Source organism: Canis lupus, chromosome 23 (genome assembly GCF_048164855.1).
Source record: "Canis lupus baileyi chromosome 23, mCanLup2.hap1, whole genome shotgun sequence".
Taxonomy (NCBI): Eukaryota; Metazoa; Chordata; class Mammalia; order Carnivora; family Canidae; genus Canis; species Canis lupus.
Window position 1 is genome coordinate 2279380 of NC_132860.1, and position 14891 is coordinate 2294270.

Consider the following 14891-nt stretch of genomic DNA (forward strand, 5'->3'; position numbering starts at 1 on the left):
ATTATTCCCCCTAGGTTGGGTGTTCATTGATGATAAGCTTAATTTCATTTTTATTTATTTTGTGAAATTAGTTGCATAGATAATACATAAGATACTTTTGCATATTACTCATTTAAAAGCTGTCTCTTATAAATAACTTTCTGGTCCTCTTAGACCACCACACCAAATGTATTTCTCCTTTTCCTACCTTCCCATAAGTAACAATTATATATAAAAATTTTACTTTTTTTTAAATGTCTGAAGGCCATCAAATTTTAAATAGTTCTTTAAAAACTAGCATTTCAGTTTTTTCTCAGCTTATGAAATTGGAGAGTATGATATGCTAAGAAACTAATCATAAAGTATTCATTAATATATCACTGATGCCAGTTTACCGTAGCTATTAAAACTATACCATCAAAATTAGTCATTTATTTCCTGAATATGCATTTATTTGCTTTATCTTATTGAAATGCCATTTTAAAAAACCACTGCAATAAGATTTGTCATACCAAAAATGTGAGTACTTACTAAGACATGAGGAGAATGAGTTTGGCTAGGTTTTTTGTTTGTTTGTTTTTTGTTTTTAATTTTTTTTTCTGTTTTTATGTGTATTCTTCTGCTTAATACCCCTTTTTTCAACACACTTGCCTTTTAGGATTTCTTACTTTTGGTCATTTCAACCTATATATTCCACTTCTTATAGTTATTCTTATGAGACTAGGTAAGCAATGGAGATAAAAACCTCTTAGGTGTATCAGTTGTAATTATTGAAAAACATAGGAAGACATCTATAGAGACTGAGTTGTTTTTTGTTGTTGGCAGTTTTGGGGTTTTTTTACGTGCTAAAGTGTCAAACTATAGTTTTACTAAACTGCCTGCTAAGGCAAGGAATTTTATATCTGTCTTGGACCCTCTCCAAAAATCGTTTATTATCAGAAGTGCTAAAACAATCTTATAACATTGATTCAGCCATAAATGGTTCTAGAGTATAGACTCTGAGATTAGAATTAAAGTGAAGCTCTTGGGTGATTTTATGACCATAGATCACAGATCAGCTACAAATTATTTTTAGTGAAATAATGTATTTACTATGTTAGTGGTCCTTTTGCACAAAGCCATAGTTAACACCTAAATTTTAGAATTATTTGCCTGTTCTCAAGAAGTTTTGTTGTATTCTGGCGATTTTGTTAATAAAATACATAAAGCTCTTTTGAAACCTTAATGGGAAACATTTGCTTTAATGTCAGGGTTTAACATGCATCTTTTAGCATTTATTCCCGGACACTTACTTGTTATTTATTTCGGAACAATGATTCAGTAGGAGTACCCTGATAGAAAATGCCGCATAGAGAATAATCATAAGGAATACATTTGATAGACATCTATTTTTTTTTAAGATTTTATTTATTTTGAGAGAAAGAGAGTGTATGGGTGGGGGAGGAGGGAGAACAGGGAGAGAATCTCAAGGAGACTCTACCCTGAGTGCAGAGCTCACAACTGTGAAATCATAACCTAAGCCAAAATCAAGAGTTAGGCGCTTCACTGAGACACCCAGGCACCCATTGATGGACATTTAGAAGTAAAAACCCAAAAAGATACTTTTTGGAGTTTTCAGTTAAGAGGTTTTCAGTATTAAATATTGGCTGCCATGAAAGCCTCAGAGCATTTCCTGCCCTGGTTTCTAAGAGTTCCTACAACATTTATAAATGTTAAAGCAAAGTAAAGATAATTTGATTTAACTGTCTTCCTTCAGGCAGGTACAATACTTTTATGTTCATTTTCAGATAAGGTGACTAAAGTCCCACTGAAATTAACTTGCCTAATTTTTCATACCTGCTGAATAGCAGAGAAAGTCAAGAGGCTACATATACTACCTTTTGTTATAGTAATAGCTCTAAACTTTTCAGGTGTCAGGACCCCTTACCATTTAAAAATATATATATTTAGGACCTAAAAGAGCTTTTGTTCATATGAATTCCATCCACCAGTATTCCTATATTAAAAATTCAAATTGAGACTTTTAAAAATATATTTATGTATTAATTTTAAAGCCGTTAGCTCATTGCATGATAACATAAGTAACACTTTAATAAAAAATAATGATTAAATGATTATGTTTTCTAAAGCAAACAAAGAGGTAATGAGAAGAGTAACATTGTTTCATATTTTTGCAAGTTTCTTTAATGCCTGGCTTTTCCCAAAAATTCTGACACATGTTTTATAAAATATAGTAAGGAAGAAGAACTTATTTTTTAAAGAGAATAAGGTCTTTGACCAAGTTCATTGTAGTCCCTGCTCTTTTTTTTTCTCTCATATAGTTCCCTACTCCCAAAACCAACCACAGGTGCTTGGTCTAATCTATGGGGATCTATTATTCCAAGTCCAGCCATCATGTCTGATGATTTTTTAGTTCAGTATCTGTTTGCAAATAGCCCAGAGAGATCAAGCTGTTCTAGCTCACAGCTCCCATGATGGTATGCAAGACACTTGCGGTAAGGAACCAAAAGGCCAGATTCATGCCTACATAAAACACCAAAAATATTCAGACTACCCACTATGGATCCTGAACCAACCATCAGATAAGATCAGATATTTATGAGCTCTCTGATATAAGTGCTATTTTCTATTCCTTGCACCAGCCTGTATCTATAAAGATATTGTAAAAATCAGAGCAGAGTTATTTCTTCACAATTTTCAAGTTGGAGGAAAGGAAAGATCAGGACATGCATCTGCTTTGATTTTGAGTAAAGAAATCCTGGGAATTATCAGACCTCGTATGAACTTTTTAAATGCAGCATTTAAAGGAATGCATACACACACACACACACACACACACACACACACACAAAGCTACAGTCTTCAATTTAGCTGTTGTAATTCTTAAAGCCATAAACTCTCAACATGTAATTTTATAAAAATGACTCACAGCTCAATTTCCTATTTTCCTGCAAGCAGGAGTATTGTGAACATTTCAAAGGGGAAAAAGCTTTAAATACAAAAGTATAGCCTAACTTAATAGACTACAGTGGCACCTTTATCAGAAAATCTACTATGTTAGTAACATCACATACATCAAATATTATAAAAATTAATCTATTAAATACATTATTTTTCAGGCCACTTGCAAACGAGATCATAGACTTGCAATGTTGAAAACTCGTCGCTTCTACCTAGAAAAGAAAAAGGAGGAGGAATTGAAGCAATTTGATGAGAATACTAACTGGCTTCATCGTGTAAAAACTGAAATGGAACTCCTAGGTCAAAATGGTCACATTCCAAAGGTATAAATGTTTTGTTTTATGTATTCAGCCCTTTAAGCCCATTGTCTTTGTCATTGAGTAAATATCTCTCTTTGGAAGACAACTACTGTTGCTTCTCTCTGTGTTTTAATTGACTCATTTTACCATTTGCCTTCACTCATTTTACCTTCTGCCTCGCTAATTACCCACTAAATTTGCCTTTTCTGTACTTTCAGAAGAGTAAAGTTCTTTTAAGCAAAGTTATTCTTAAGTGATTACATCCTTTTATAAGATAGCTCTTAAGTAATAAAACTGTGCTTGAAGATATTATCATGTAGGTAATTTCAGTTTGTTTTTGTACTTGAGGTTTTGTAGAAAAAAATAGTTTTAAACGTGGTCACCCTTACTTGTATCATGGCTAATGAAAGCTGATTTGAAAGCTGTATGTTTCCTGCAAAAACAAAACAAAACAAAAACAAAAAACAAAAAAAGAAATCTATATGTGTGTGTGCATATAGGTACTAAGTTGAAGACGTTCCACCTGGAATGACAAAAAATGATAAAGAATAGTGATGGGTAATGATGGTTAATTGCTGAATCAGATAAGAATTGTGTTCATCCATATGGTTACAGAAATCTAACTTTACTGCTTTCAGCATTTAGGACTATATTTTGCTAATTTGTTCCCTTAACAATAAGTCTTGAGATTATGCAGTTTATTCCTAATATAGTCCCTCCAGAATGTCATCAGTGTCATCATTATACTTGTCATTTCATAGTTGCCATATCATTATTCCATCTTCAGTCTCAAGTTCACACTTAGGCCAGAAGAAGGAGAGAGAAAGAAAGTAGGGAGGTGTATCTGTCTTGGGAGAGTAAAAGCTTTAACAGAAATTCCTAGCAGACGTGTCTTATTGGCTAGAATTGTCACGTGGCTGTCCCTAGCTATAAGGGAATATGGAAAGGTGAATGTTTTTGCTGGACACATTATCACCCTGAACAAAATTAGGGTTCTCTTAATAAGAAAGAAAGGGGAAATGAATATGAAATAAGCACAACAAATAGACACCTGCTACAAAGTAACTAATTTTGATCCAAACACCACCTATTACTTTTTAAAAGAACAATTTCATTACACTAATTTTTTTAAAAGAGAAGTGTCTGAAGACTTTACTTTGATGATGCTTTTCTGAATTTCAGTACTATGTATTAGCGAATTGGTATCTAGTCCTCTGGAACTTTCAAATTTCTTTTAAAAAAGCACTAGACTGATTGTCAATACAGGTATAATATATTCAGTAACAAATGAATGCAGGTTGTAATGATAAATATTCAAAGATAACAATTTTTTTTGTTGTAATTGAAAAAATATTACCCAGTGCATCATGACCAAGGAAGTGAATTCTCTGGTTGGCTAGCAGTGGCTGTAAATAGCTGTCCTTTTTTGTGTAGAAGACTAGCAGGAGCAGTCACTGGTGACAGTCGAGGTAGGAAAGGAGCAATGAGCAACAAGCAGCAGATACCCTGTTTCCTAAGAAGAAAACCAAAGGTGAATGGAGACTGAATAATTCTTTAGTGTGGAGATTTACTGGGGGTCAGCCAACAACTTAATCTACACCTTAGTGATTCTAGAAGTCTTCAAAATATCTTTCTGAAAGCATCTCAGTCAGTAGATCAGGTATTAAATGAGTACAAAGCGTAATTTAATAATATTTTATAAGATAATTTAATTGATAAAGCGCTTTAGAATATTCCCCACAAAGAGAATGTAAATATTGGGAAAAGGATAGACTTTGGAATTAGAGTGGTTGGTCATTCTGTTATTTGATATTTGTATTGAGTGCTAACTCTAATTGTATAACTTTGGACAAGTTAACTTTGTTGTCTAAATTTCTTATTTTCAAAATATATTTAAATGCAATGCTATATGCAAAGGTCTAGCACCACATAACACATAATAGATGGTTGACAAATAATGGTTTAATAATATTTTAGGCATCTGTAACAAGGATGTCAATAGGCAAAGAAACATGTATAAAAAAGGAACATAGCAGAGTTAGCTGCATTACAAGATACATTTTCTATTTTTCCTCCAGAACAGTGATTCTGACCTTTTTGGGTCATAGATGCCTTTGAGAATCTGATCAAAAAGTATACAAATCTTCTCCCAGGTGAAAGGTTGAGGGTCACATTCATATAATTTTGCTTTCTTTTTTTTAAGTCATTTTTCCATTTATATAACATTAGGAATATTTTTGGTAAAATATAGCAAAGCTTAACATTTTTAGGTATACAGTTCAAGTGGCCTTAGTACATTTATCTTAAAATTTTAATACATGTATTTCTATTTCAAAATGTTATTACTAAAGTATTTTTATCTTACTAGCTTTACTTAATTTAGATTATACTTATAACTCAATATATTTGCATAATCAGAATTCTAATTTATAACCGAACCCCAATTACAGAAGTACTTAACTGTTTTAACATTAAAGAGGGAAAAAAAAAAAAAATTTAGAAATTTACGGCTTTGCCTTTGCTTTCCCATATTTACCATATGTTTTATGGTTTTAAAAGTTTAAAAGTGTCACAGTATTCTTTTTAGTATTATTGCCATAATTGCTAATTTGTTTTTGCCTTTTGCAAATCTGCTTAGTAGCATTTATAAAGTAAATGTTGCTTGGGTTATTATTTTCAATAAACTGACATTTTTTTCAATATGGTCAAATTTATTTTTTCTAGCAATCAATCTTCTATAACTGTCTTCAGCAAAACATTTTCACAACCTGACTGTGAAATTAAAATTTATTTTTAAGTTCTTATTTTTTTATTGAACTTCATCACAAATAATTTGAAAAAAACAATAAAATTAAAATTGCTTCCATTCCTACCACCCTAATTTCACTTTCAGTTATTTTTTCATGAGTATTTTCACAGCTGAAATAAGCAGACAGACATAACTTTGCAAAAGGATTTATCCACAGTCATATAACTCTGGACATAGACCCAGTACTGTGACTTTCAAATTGGTGTCTTTTTTCTAACCTTTTCTGCATTATCTACTCCTTAACCTCTTAAATCTATTCACTTCTTTCTGTCTCCCACTACCACAATCCAGACTCCTAGCCCCCGTTACTGGACTGCTACCTTTGGTCTTTTTGCTTCCATTCAAATTCCACTGCAATGAAAATGAGCTTTCTAAAAGGTAACTCTGATCATATCACTCTTCAGTGCTTTCTCCCTAATACAAACTCTGTTATGATTTCCCAGACCTGAATACCTCTCAAGTTTTATATATAACCTCTCATTATATTTTTCATTTTAGCTATTACTAACCTACTTGTAGTTCTCAGAATAGACCATGTTCTTCCAATCAGATTCCATCATTAGTGTATCAAGACAAGAAAAGACTCAAATTATAAACTTGTCTTTTTAACAATGACCAGCTAGCCAAGGCCTATTATTGACTAATAATAGTTATACGATCAAGGCTTATCTTTTTAAGAGCCAAGTAATTTAAGAGGATAAAAGAAGAAAACTATCAGGGGAATATTTAAAGAAGGGATTTTTTTTTTTAAGAGAGAAGATGGAATATTTGGGAAATACATTCAGACCATTATGATCATTGAATTTTTTAACTGGAAGAGACTATAGAGACCATCTAGTGAAGCTCTAAATTTTAGTCAAGTAAACTGATCTCCATAAAGACTATATTTTTGGCTTAAGGTAGCATTTTTGTCCTGACTGAGCTATCTCAGGCCAGTGCTCTATAACTATACCATTCTGACCCCCTAAAGAGGACTTTCTCTAAAGATACATGCTAGGTTTCCTGAAATATAATCATAAATCATGTTGAAGAAACAACCCCCAACTTTACTATATATCAGGTAATATCAAATGACATTGTTTCTCAGTCATAGTGACTACCACTGGCATAGGAAGTATTGGGAAAAAAACAACTTTAAACTTTTAGAGAATCATTGATCAATTAACTGCAGATTGGGAAGGAGTATTGAAAAGCTAAAATTAATTTGTCTCCAGGAGGAAGTTTCCTGGTATAGCTCTCCTGCTTATGGGATTACTGTCTCAGTCCCTCAAATGTCCAAAAGATTTAATTTCTTTTCATAATATTGACTAAGATTTTCCCAGTTAAGGATTCTGAAAATGCTATTAGATTATCCCGTTCTTCACACTTTAGTATAACCACTTAGCTGACATTTTCCTACTTAAGGTTTAGTAGGTTTAAGGAAAGAAGTAATTTTAGGAAGTAGATTAGAGAACACTTGACAGCTGACCACAGGAGGTTTAGGAAAATAGGAACCTACAAAAGACTTTTGCTATGGGATAAAGCTTATACCAGATTTGGTGAAGGGAGGAAATTTTTATTACATGCAACTCCAGACACTGACTACACTGAATACTGTAACACTGAAACAGTTTGACACACCCTGTGGCCTGGTTGTGAATCTTACATTCTAAGTACAGAGAATATATTAAATGAAATATATAATAGATAAATGAAATTGTTACTGATCAATGATGCTGTGGCAGAGACTGTTTGATGTGTAGATGTCCATCTTTAAATATAATGCTTAGGGAAAGCCCTGAAGAAATCACATTTAAGCAAAAACAGGTCATATTCCTGTATTTTCACAGCATTATCAAGAAGTTGGATAGACCAAGAAACAAGAAACTGTCATCATAATAAAATTTGTTCTGAGTTCCTAACATTTAGTTTCTGAGAAACCTAAAACTTATCTTGCTTATAAGTTTTAGACCACCTATACCAGGATGTTTATTTTTCAAATCATTTCTGGACATTATCATTTTATATATAAAAAATTAAAACTATTAACACCAATATAAAAGAAGTTTTATTGATTTTATTTAATTTTAACATTCTTAAAGCAATCTGTAGTTTGTGTTGTTTTCCCCAGGAGCTCAATAAAGATCTTCATTGTCACCATTTGCACCTCCAGAACAAAGATTTGAAAGCACAAATTAAACATATGATGGATCTAGCTTGTCTTCAAGAACAGCAACACAGGCAAACTGAGGCGTAAGTACATGGATTTATCTATTCTATAAATTTTAACACTATAGACCTCAGGAAACTGAAACATAGAAGTTGTTTTCCACTGCCAGAAAATTGAGTTTTATTTGGTATAGGATACATTTATTTTTAAGTGATTGCCAGCATCAGAAAGTATGCGGAGTTAGAAAACATTAAGAAAATATGAAATATGTGATTCTTCTCCTCCAACTAATATTTTTAGCACTTTATAGTTTTGAAAGCATTTTTCTATAAAAATTTATTATGAGAAGCAATAACTATTAATAACAACTGAATTTTTTAAGTAGGCAGTTTTTAAAGTAGTCATAATTCCAGAATGATTTTTTGTCATTAGAATGAGGTTCCTAAAAATTTATATTTTTAACATCAACTGTCCCAATTCTTATGTGATGCTGTAGCTCTTTCATGTTCTACTAGCTCAGTAGTAGCATCTTTTGAAACATAATAGTAAAAAATGTATAACAGTCTTTATTTTTGTTACCTTGGATATGTCAGTCAACTCTTTAGGTGTCACTTTCATGCTCTGTAAAAATGAAAAATTTATTTCTCTATGGGCTCTCTGCTAGTCTAAAATTCTGCAGTTCTAGTATTCTCAAATAACTAGTAATTAATTTTCCATACTTTTGATGTAAAGGAAATCATATTAGGATAGTTATTTTAAAAAGACGAAAAAGGAAAGGAAAACCTTTTAGGGAGATAATCTTCTGTAGATAGAGCTCAACCTAATCTCCTTATACTTTCTATATTCATGAATATTCATTTACTAACATTCAAACCACCTGCCAGAGATAAAGTATTAAAGAAACCAATTTACTTCACCCATACTGTATTTACTGTATCAGACAAATAAATTAATACATTTAAGGTAAGTTTTAGTTTCAAATGGGCAAAAAGATTCTCTTACTGATTTAGCAAATTGCTGAACCCAAACTGTATAAACAGAAACAATATAGCATAATAGAAAAAGTGTGAATTTTGCAGTTGGTCTTGAATTCTATTTTATATTAGCAGTATGACCTTGCATAAATTATTTAACCTCGCTAAGCCTTAGTTTTCTTAAATGTTAATATAAATTATAATACTTTCCTTAAAAGATTTTGAAAGAATTAAATTACATTAAAAATTATGAAGGTGATGAACTGTTTTAGCCTGACTTTGCATCGCAGAGGCAAAAAAACTAATATAATAAATATTTAAAGTGCTGAAAGAAAAAAATTTCTAACCAAGAAATCTCTACCCAGCAAACTTATTCAGAATTGAGGGTGAGAGATAAAGAATTTTCCAGGTAAGCAAAAGCTAAAGGAACTCATTACCATAAAACTGGTCTTACAAGAAATACTGAAGAAACTTCCTTAAGCTGAAAAGAAAGAATGTTAATTAGTAATAAAAAAACATGAAGGTATAGATCTCACTGGTAAAAGTTACTATATAATAAAGGTAGAAGATCAATTACTTGTAGAGCTAATATGAAATTTAAAAGAAAAAGTTGTCAATTACTTGTAGAGCTAATATGAAATTTAAAAGAAAAAGTTGTAAATGTAACTCTCCAATAATTACTGGATACACTAGACAAAGATGTAAAATGTATCATCAAATACATGAACTATGGATTTCACTTCTATGTAGAATCTAAAAAACAAAACAAAGTCCTAGCCAGAGCAATTAGACATGAAAAAGAAAGAAAAGGCAGAGATTGGAAACAAGAACTAGAACTGTTACTATTTGCAGATATGACACTATGTATATAAAGAAAACCCTAAAGACCACCAAAACTACTAGAATTGATCAGCAAATTCAGTAAAATTACAGGATACAAAAGTCAACATACAGAAATATGTTGCATTTCTATATACTAGTTATGAACTATCAGAGAAATTAAGAAAACAATCCCATTGACAATTGCATCAAAATAATAAAATACCTAGGAATAAATTTAGCCAAGGAGGTGAAAGACCTGTGTACTGAAAACTATAAGACATTGATGAGAGTAATTGAAGAAGACACAAATAAATGGAAAGATATTCTGTGCTCATGGATTGGAAGAATTAATGTTCAAATGTCTGTATCCTACAACTCAGTCTATGGATTTAATACAGTATCTATCAAAATTCCAGTGGCAATTTTCACAGAAATAGAACAAAAATTCTAAAATTTGGCTATACAGCAAATAGCCAAAGCAATTTTGAGAAAGAACAAAATTGGAGGTATCACAATTCCTGTCTGATTATTTCCTTTGAACTATATTACAAAACAATAGCAATCAAAACAGTATGGTATTGGCTTAATAACAAGCACATAGTACTCCGTATGTTGACTAACTGTTAAATAAAAAGGTTTTTTTAAAAAAAGAAACTGCACTGTTATTTAAAAAAAAAAAATTAAGCACATAGATTAATAGAACAGAGTAGAAAGCCCAGAAATAAACCCATGTATGTATGTACAGAGAGAGAGAGAGAGAGTCAATTAATTTATGGCAGAGGAGCCAAGAATATACAATAGGGAAAGGGCAGTCTCTTTTATAAATGATGTTGGGAAAATGGACAGCTACATGCAAAAGAATGAAATTGGACCACTATCTTACACCATACATAAAAATTGACTCAAAATGGATTAAAAACTTTGAACATAAGACCTGAAACCATAGAACTTCTTGAAGATAAGCTCTTTGACATCAGACATAGAGGTGACATTTTGTATTTAACACCAAAAGCAAAGGAAACAAAAGCAAACATAAGTGAAATTACATCAAACTAAAAAGCTTCTGCACAGTGAAGGAAACTGTCAAAAATGTAAAAAAGCATCCTTCTGAATGACTCCAAATATTTCAAATCCTCTCTAATAAGGGGTTAATATCCAAAATATATAAAGAACATACAACTCAATAGCAAAAAAAAAAAGAAACAGTCTGATTAGAAATGGACAGAAGATATAAATAGTCATTTTTTCAGAGAAGACATACAGATGGCCAACAGGTATATGACAAAGTACTCAACATCACTAATCAGTGATCAAATCAAAACAGTGAGACATCAGTTCATATCTATGAAGTATGAAGAAAAGTAGAGTAAGCCTTGAGAAGATCCAAACTTCTAGAAAGACAGAAAGCTTCTTTGTTAAAACATTTTTGTCATCTCTTCTCTGCATAGCACCTGATTAGTATAGGTGCAATAAATAATCTTTTTTTAATTGACGTCATGCTTAATGACTTTTCCCTATAGTTGTTGCCTCTTTGGCTTCAGTGGAGTATTCCCCACCCTGAGCAAAAAGAAAAATGTCACAGACTATTTATTTGTATAACTATCTAAATATTTAAGACTCTCAGGTAATAAAGCAGTTATTTCCTTGCTTCTTTCTTTCCTTGCTTAAGAAAATTAATGCCTGTGCTTTTCCCACTGCCCTACCCATACTTAAAATGATCTATTCTCCTGGATGTTATGAGTTAACTGAAACAACCAAGACTGAAGGATTTCAGGGTCCTTCAAATTATTTGACATCTTCCTTGATATAAAAGTTAAGAAACACTGATTGAGTGTATAAATCTATACCTATTTAGCTGTGGGAATTTCTTCAGGGGACATTTACACGGAGGTCTAATACATAAAAAAAATACATTCAGTGCTGTTCTGATGGAGAAGATTCTGAATCACAACCAAGAAATCTGTGTCCCATAGATTCCCTTTACCCACTATTCTTGTCCACATCTCTTCCACCTGCAACTCCTTTGAATGGCTTTAAAAGCCAATGCTTAGCTCATGAAGAGCTAACTTGAAGGAAAGGTGAGTATGATGCCTTGAAGTGTTATATACCTAAAATGAATCTCACTGAAGAATGTATATTTTCATTTTTAATTCCATGGTACTTTGTATCAGTAATAACAGTATCTTTGTTTTATAAATCACATTATGCTTTGCAAAAACCTTTTTTATGTATTTAACTTATTTAGTTCTCACAATAGTCTCCTCATGTAAGTAATGACTGTTTAGTTTTACCCCAAATTATAGAGGAGAAACCTCAGCTGTGTATTGTCCAAGGTCATATGGAAACCAGTGAAGACTAGCTGAGAATATGACCTGGTGCTTATAATTCCCATCCAGGATTCTTTTCACTCTATGCTTAATGTACTGAGAATATGTTGAGGCATTCTAAAGGAAAATATGTACAAGGTACATTCTAATGATCTACTAGTACTTTGAATGTTACGTAGAACTATAATAACATATTTAATAGTTATATCTCTTTTCTTGTCATCTTCTTTCTATAGAGTCTTGAATGCTTTACTTCCAGTCTTAAGAAAACAGTATTGTGCATTAAAAGAAGCTGGCCTTACAAATACTGCTTTTGAGTCGGACTTCAAAGAAATTGAACATTTGGTAGAGAGGAAAAAAGTGGTGGTTTGGGCTGACCAAACTACCGAACATACTATAAAGCAAAATGACCTACCAGGGGTCTCTGTTCTTATGACTTTTCCACAACTTGGATCACCAGTTCAGTCTGCTCCTTGTTGTAAGTATAGCTTTTCTTGTATTGAGTAAATTGTCAGGTTATTTCTGAAGAGTAGCCTCCTTTATGTATCAGTCTGCAGCACAGTTAATTTTTAATAGGCTTGGCTATTTTGTGAGAATTAATGGGAAAATTAGCTTCAGAATAATTCCATTAATCAGTATCTTACAAAGGTTTAAGAGCAAGTATGCTTGATGTTCAAAATAACTTTAGCAATAAAACCTTTAAGTTATTTTACGTATTTTAATGGAATAATTTTACTTCCATCTTTATTTAAAATTTAACCTCAATTAAAGATTGAAGATTATAGTTAAGAATACTATATGCTTTATAATACATAATAATAAAATGTTTTTAAAGTCCACTGACATTATAGAATAAACTATATTTTGTTGCCATAACACTTGTTATCTCTCCTATCATGACGGTGCAGGACACATTTTAATTGCAAAACTAACATGTGATGTTGGTTAAAATAAACTCAGACAGTGGACAATTACATGTAAAAGTAGAATGCCCTTTGCAACTTTCCCCGGAACGCAATCTTGTGTCCTGTCTCAGAAATACAGTTAACAGTTTGGTTATCTTTGCAGTGTGTGTGTGTAATATTTGTGTTACATAATCTGACTCTAGCTTTTTATTAGGCTTCATGTGAATGCTAGTACATTATATATATATATATATATAGTATATACACACACACACACACACATATTGACGTATAACTTTTTTAATCTGTTATTTATTGAGTTTATTTTTAGGGTACATACATGAAGAATTTACCTTATTTTTTCTTAACGTTTGTGAGAATCCAGAGAACAGACGTACCATACTTTATTTTTTTTTTTTAAGATTTTTATTCATTTATTCATGAGAGAGAAAGAGAGAGAGGCAGAGACATAGGCAGAAGGAGAAGCAGGCTCCACGCAGGGAGCCCAGTGTGGGACTCGATCCCAGGACTCCAGGACCACACCCTGGGCTAAAGGTGGTGCTAAATAGCTGAGCCACCCAGGAATCCCCTGTACCATAATTTATTAAACCATTGTTTTATTGGTGAACATGGCATCCGAAAGCATGATTGTGTATTCATATTTTTTTTGTTTTTGATTTTGTTTTAAATATTTTATTTAAATTCAATTTGCTGGGATCCCTGGGTGGCGCAGCGGTTTGGCGCCTGCCTTTGGCCCAGGGCGCGATCCTGAAGACCCGGGATCGAATCCCACGTCGGGCTCCCGGTGCATAGAGCCTGCTTCTCCCTCTGCCTGTGTCTCTGCCTCTCTCTCTCTCTCTGTATGACTATCATAAATAAATAAATTAAAAAAAAAAAAAAAGAAGCATTTAAATTCAATTTGCTAACATAGCATAACACCCAGTGCTCCTCCCATCAAGCTGTATGTTCATTCACATTTGTGCACGTGTACCAAATTCCTAGAGACTGGTTTGTTGGAATATAGGACAAAATATTTTTTAAAAATTAATCTGTCAAACTCCAAAATTTTCGTGATGCCAAATGTGTTTGATATCTCATCTTTACCTTAACCCAAAATAATAGTAACACTGAACTAGTGTATATTCTTTTCACCTTTGCAACTCTCATATTACTTAGTGACATTGTTTCATCTTCTCTGATGTATCCCTCTTTACACATTTGACTGGAAGTTTGTGTGTTGTGCTTTACATAGTTTTGCTTCTGATTAAAACTGCCTCCCGCTATACTTCTTCATCTCCAAACTTTTCTGTCTAGAAGTCTGGATCTTCCCAAGGCTTACTCTGCTTTTCTTTTTTTGTTTCCAATACTGATACTAGGAGGTCTCCGTTTTGTTTAGAGAGTTCTAATTGACCATACAACATCACAATCAATTGATCAGTTAAACTGATTGTCATTGGTAATTATCTCATAGTCTATTCCCATATATTTTTTCTGAGTTTACAGATTTGAGAAAAGCATTTCTCATATATATAATAACTAGGGTCCTTGTTTGTCTCTTCTAGCTTTTCCATTGATCCATGTGATTTCCAACTTCCAAAAATTACCCAGTTTCTAATTTGGCAGCTGTTGCTTTCTTCTATTACTGATTCTGTATCAGTAGACTTTA

General features: G+C 32.3%; 1 protein-coding gene and 1 non-coding gene across 3 annotated transcripts in view; both read left to right on the plus strand.

Annotated features, from left to right (window-relative positions):
• The window catches only part of KIF18A (kinesin family member 18A), a 78744-nt gene that overhangs the window by 29154 nt on the left and 34699 nt on the right, over positions 1–14891 (plus strand). For both annotated transcript variants that reach the window (XM_072793717.1, XM_072793718.1), the window contains exons 11-13: positions 3099–3263; positions 8159–8280; positions 12557–12798. In XM_072793717.1, coding sequence (XP_072649818.1) covers positions 3099–3263; positions 8159–8280; positions 12557–12798 — 529 coding nt within the window. The remainder of the gene's footprint in view (positions 1–3098; positions 3264–8158; positions 8281–12556; positions 12799–14891) is intronic.
• On the plus strand, positions 9422–9490 carry LOC140615626 (small nucleolar RNA SNORD57). Its single transcript, XR_012016121.1, has one exon. It is a non-coding gene; the product is annotated as a small nucleolar RNA SNORD57 (small nucleolar RNA).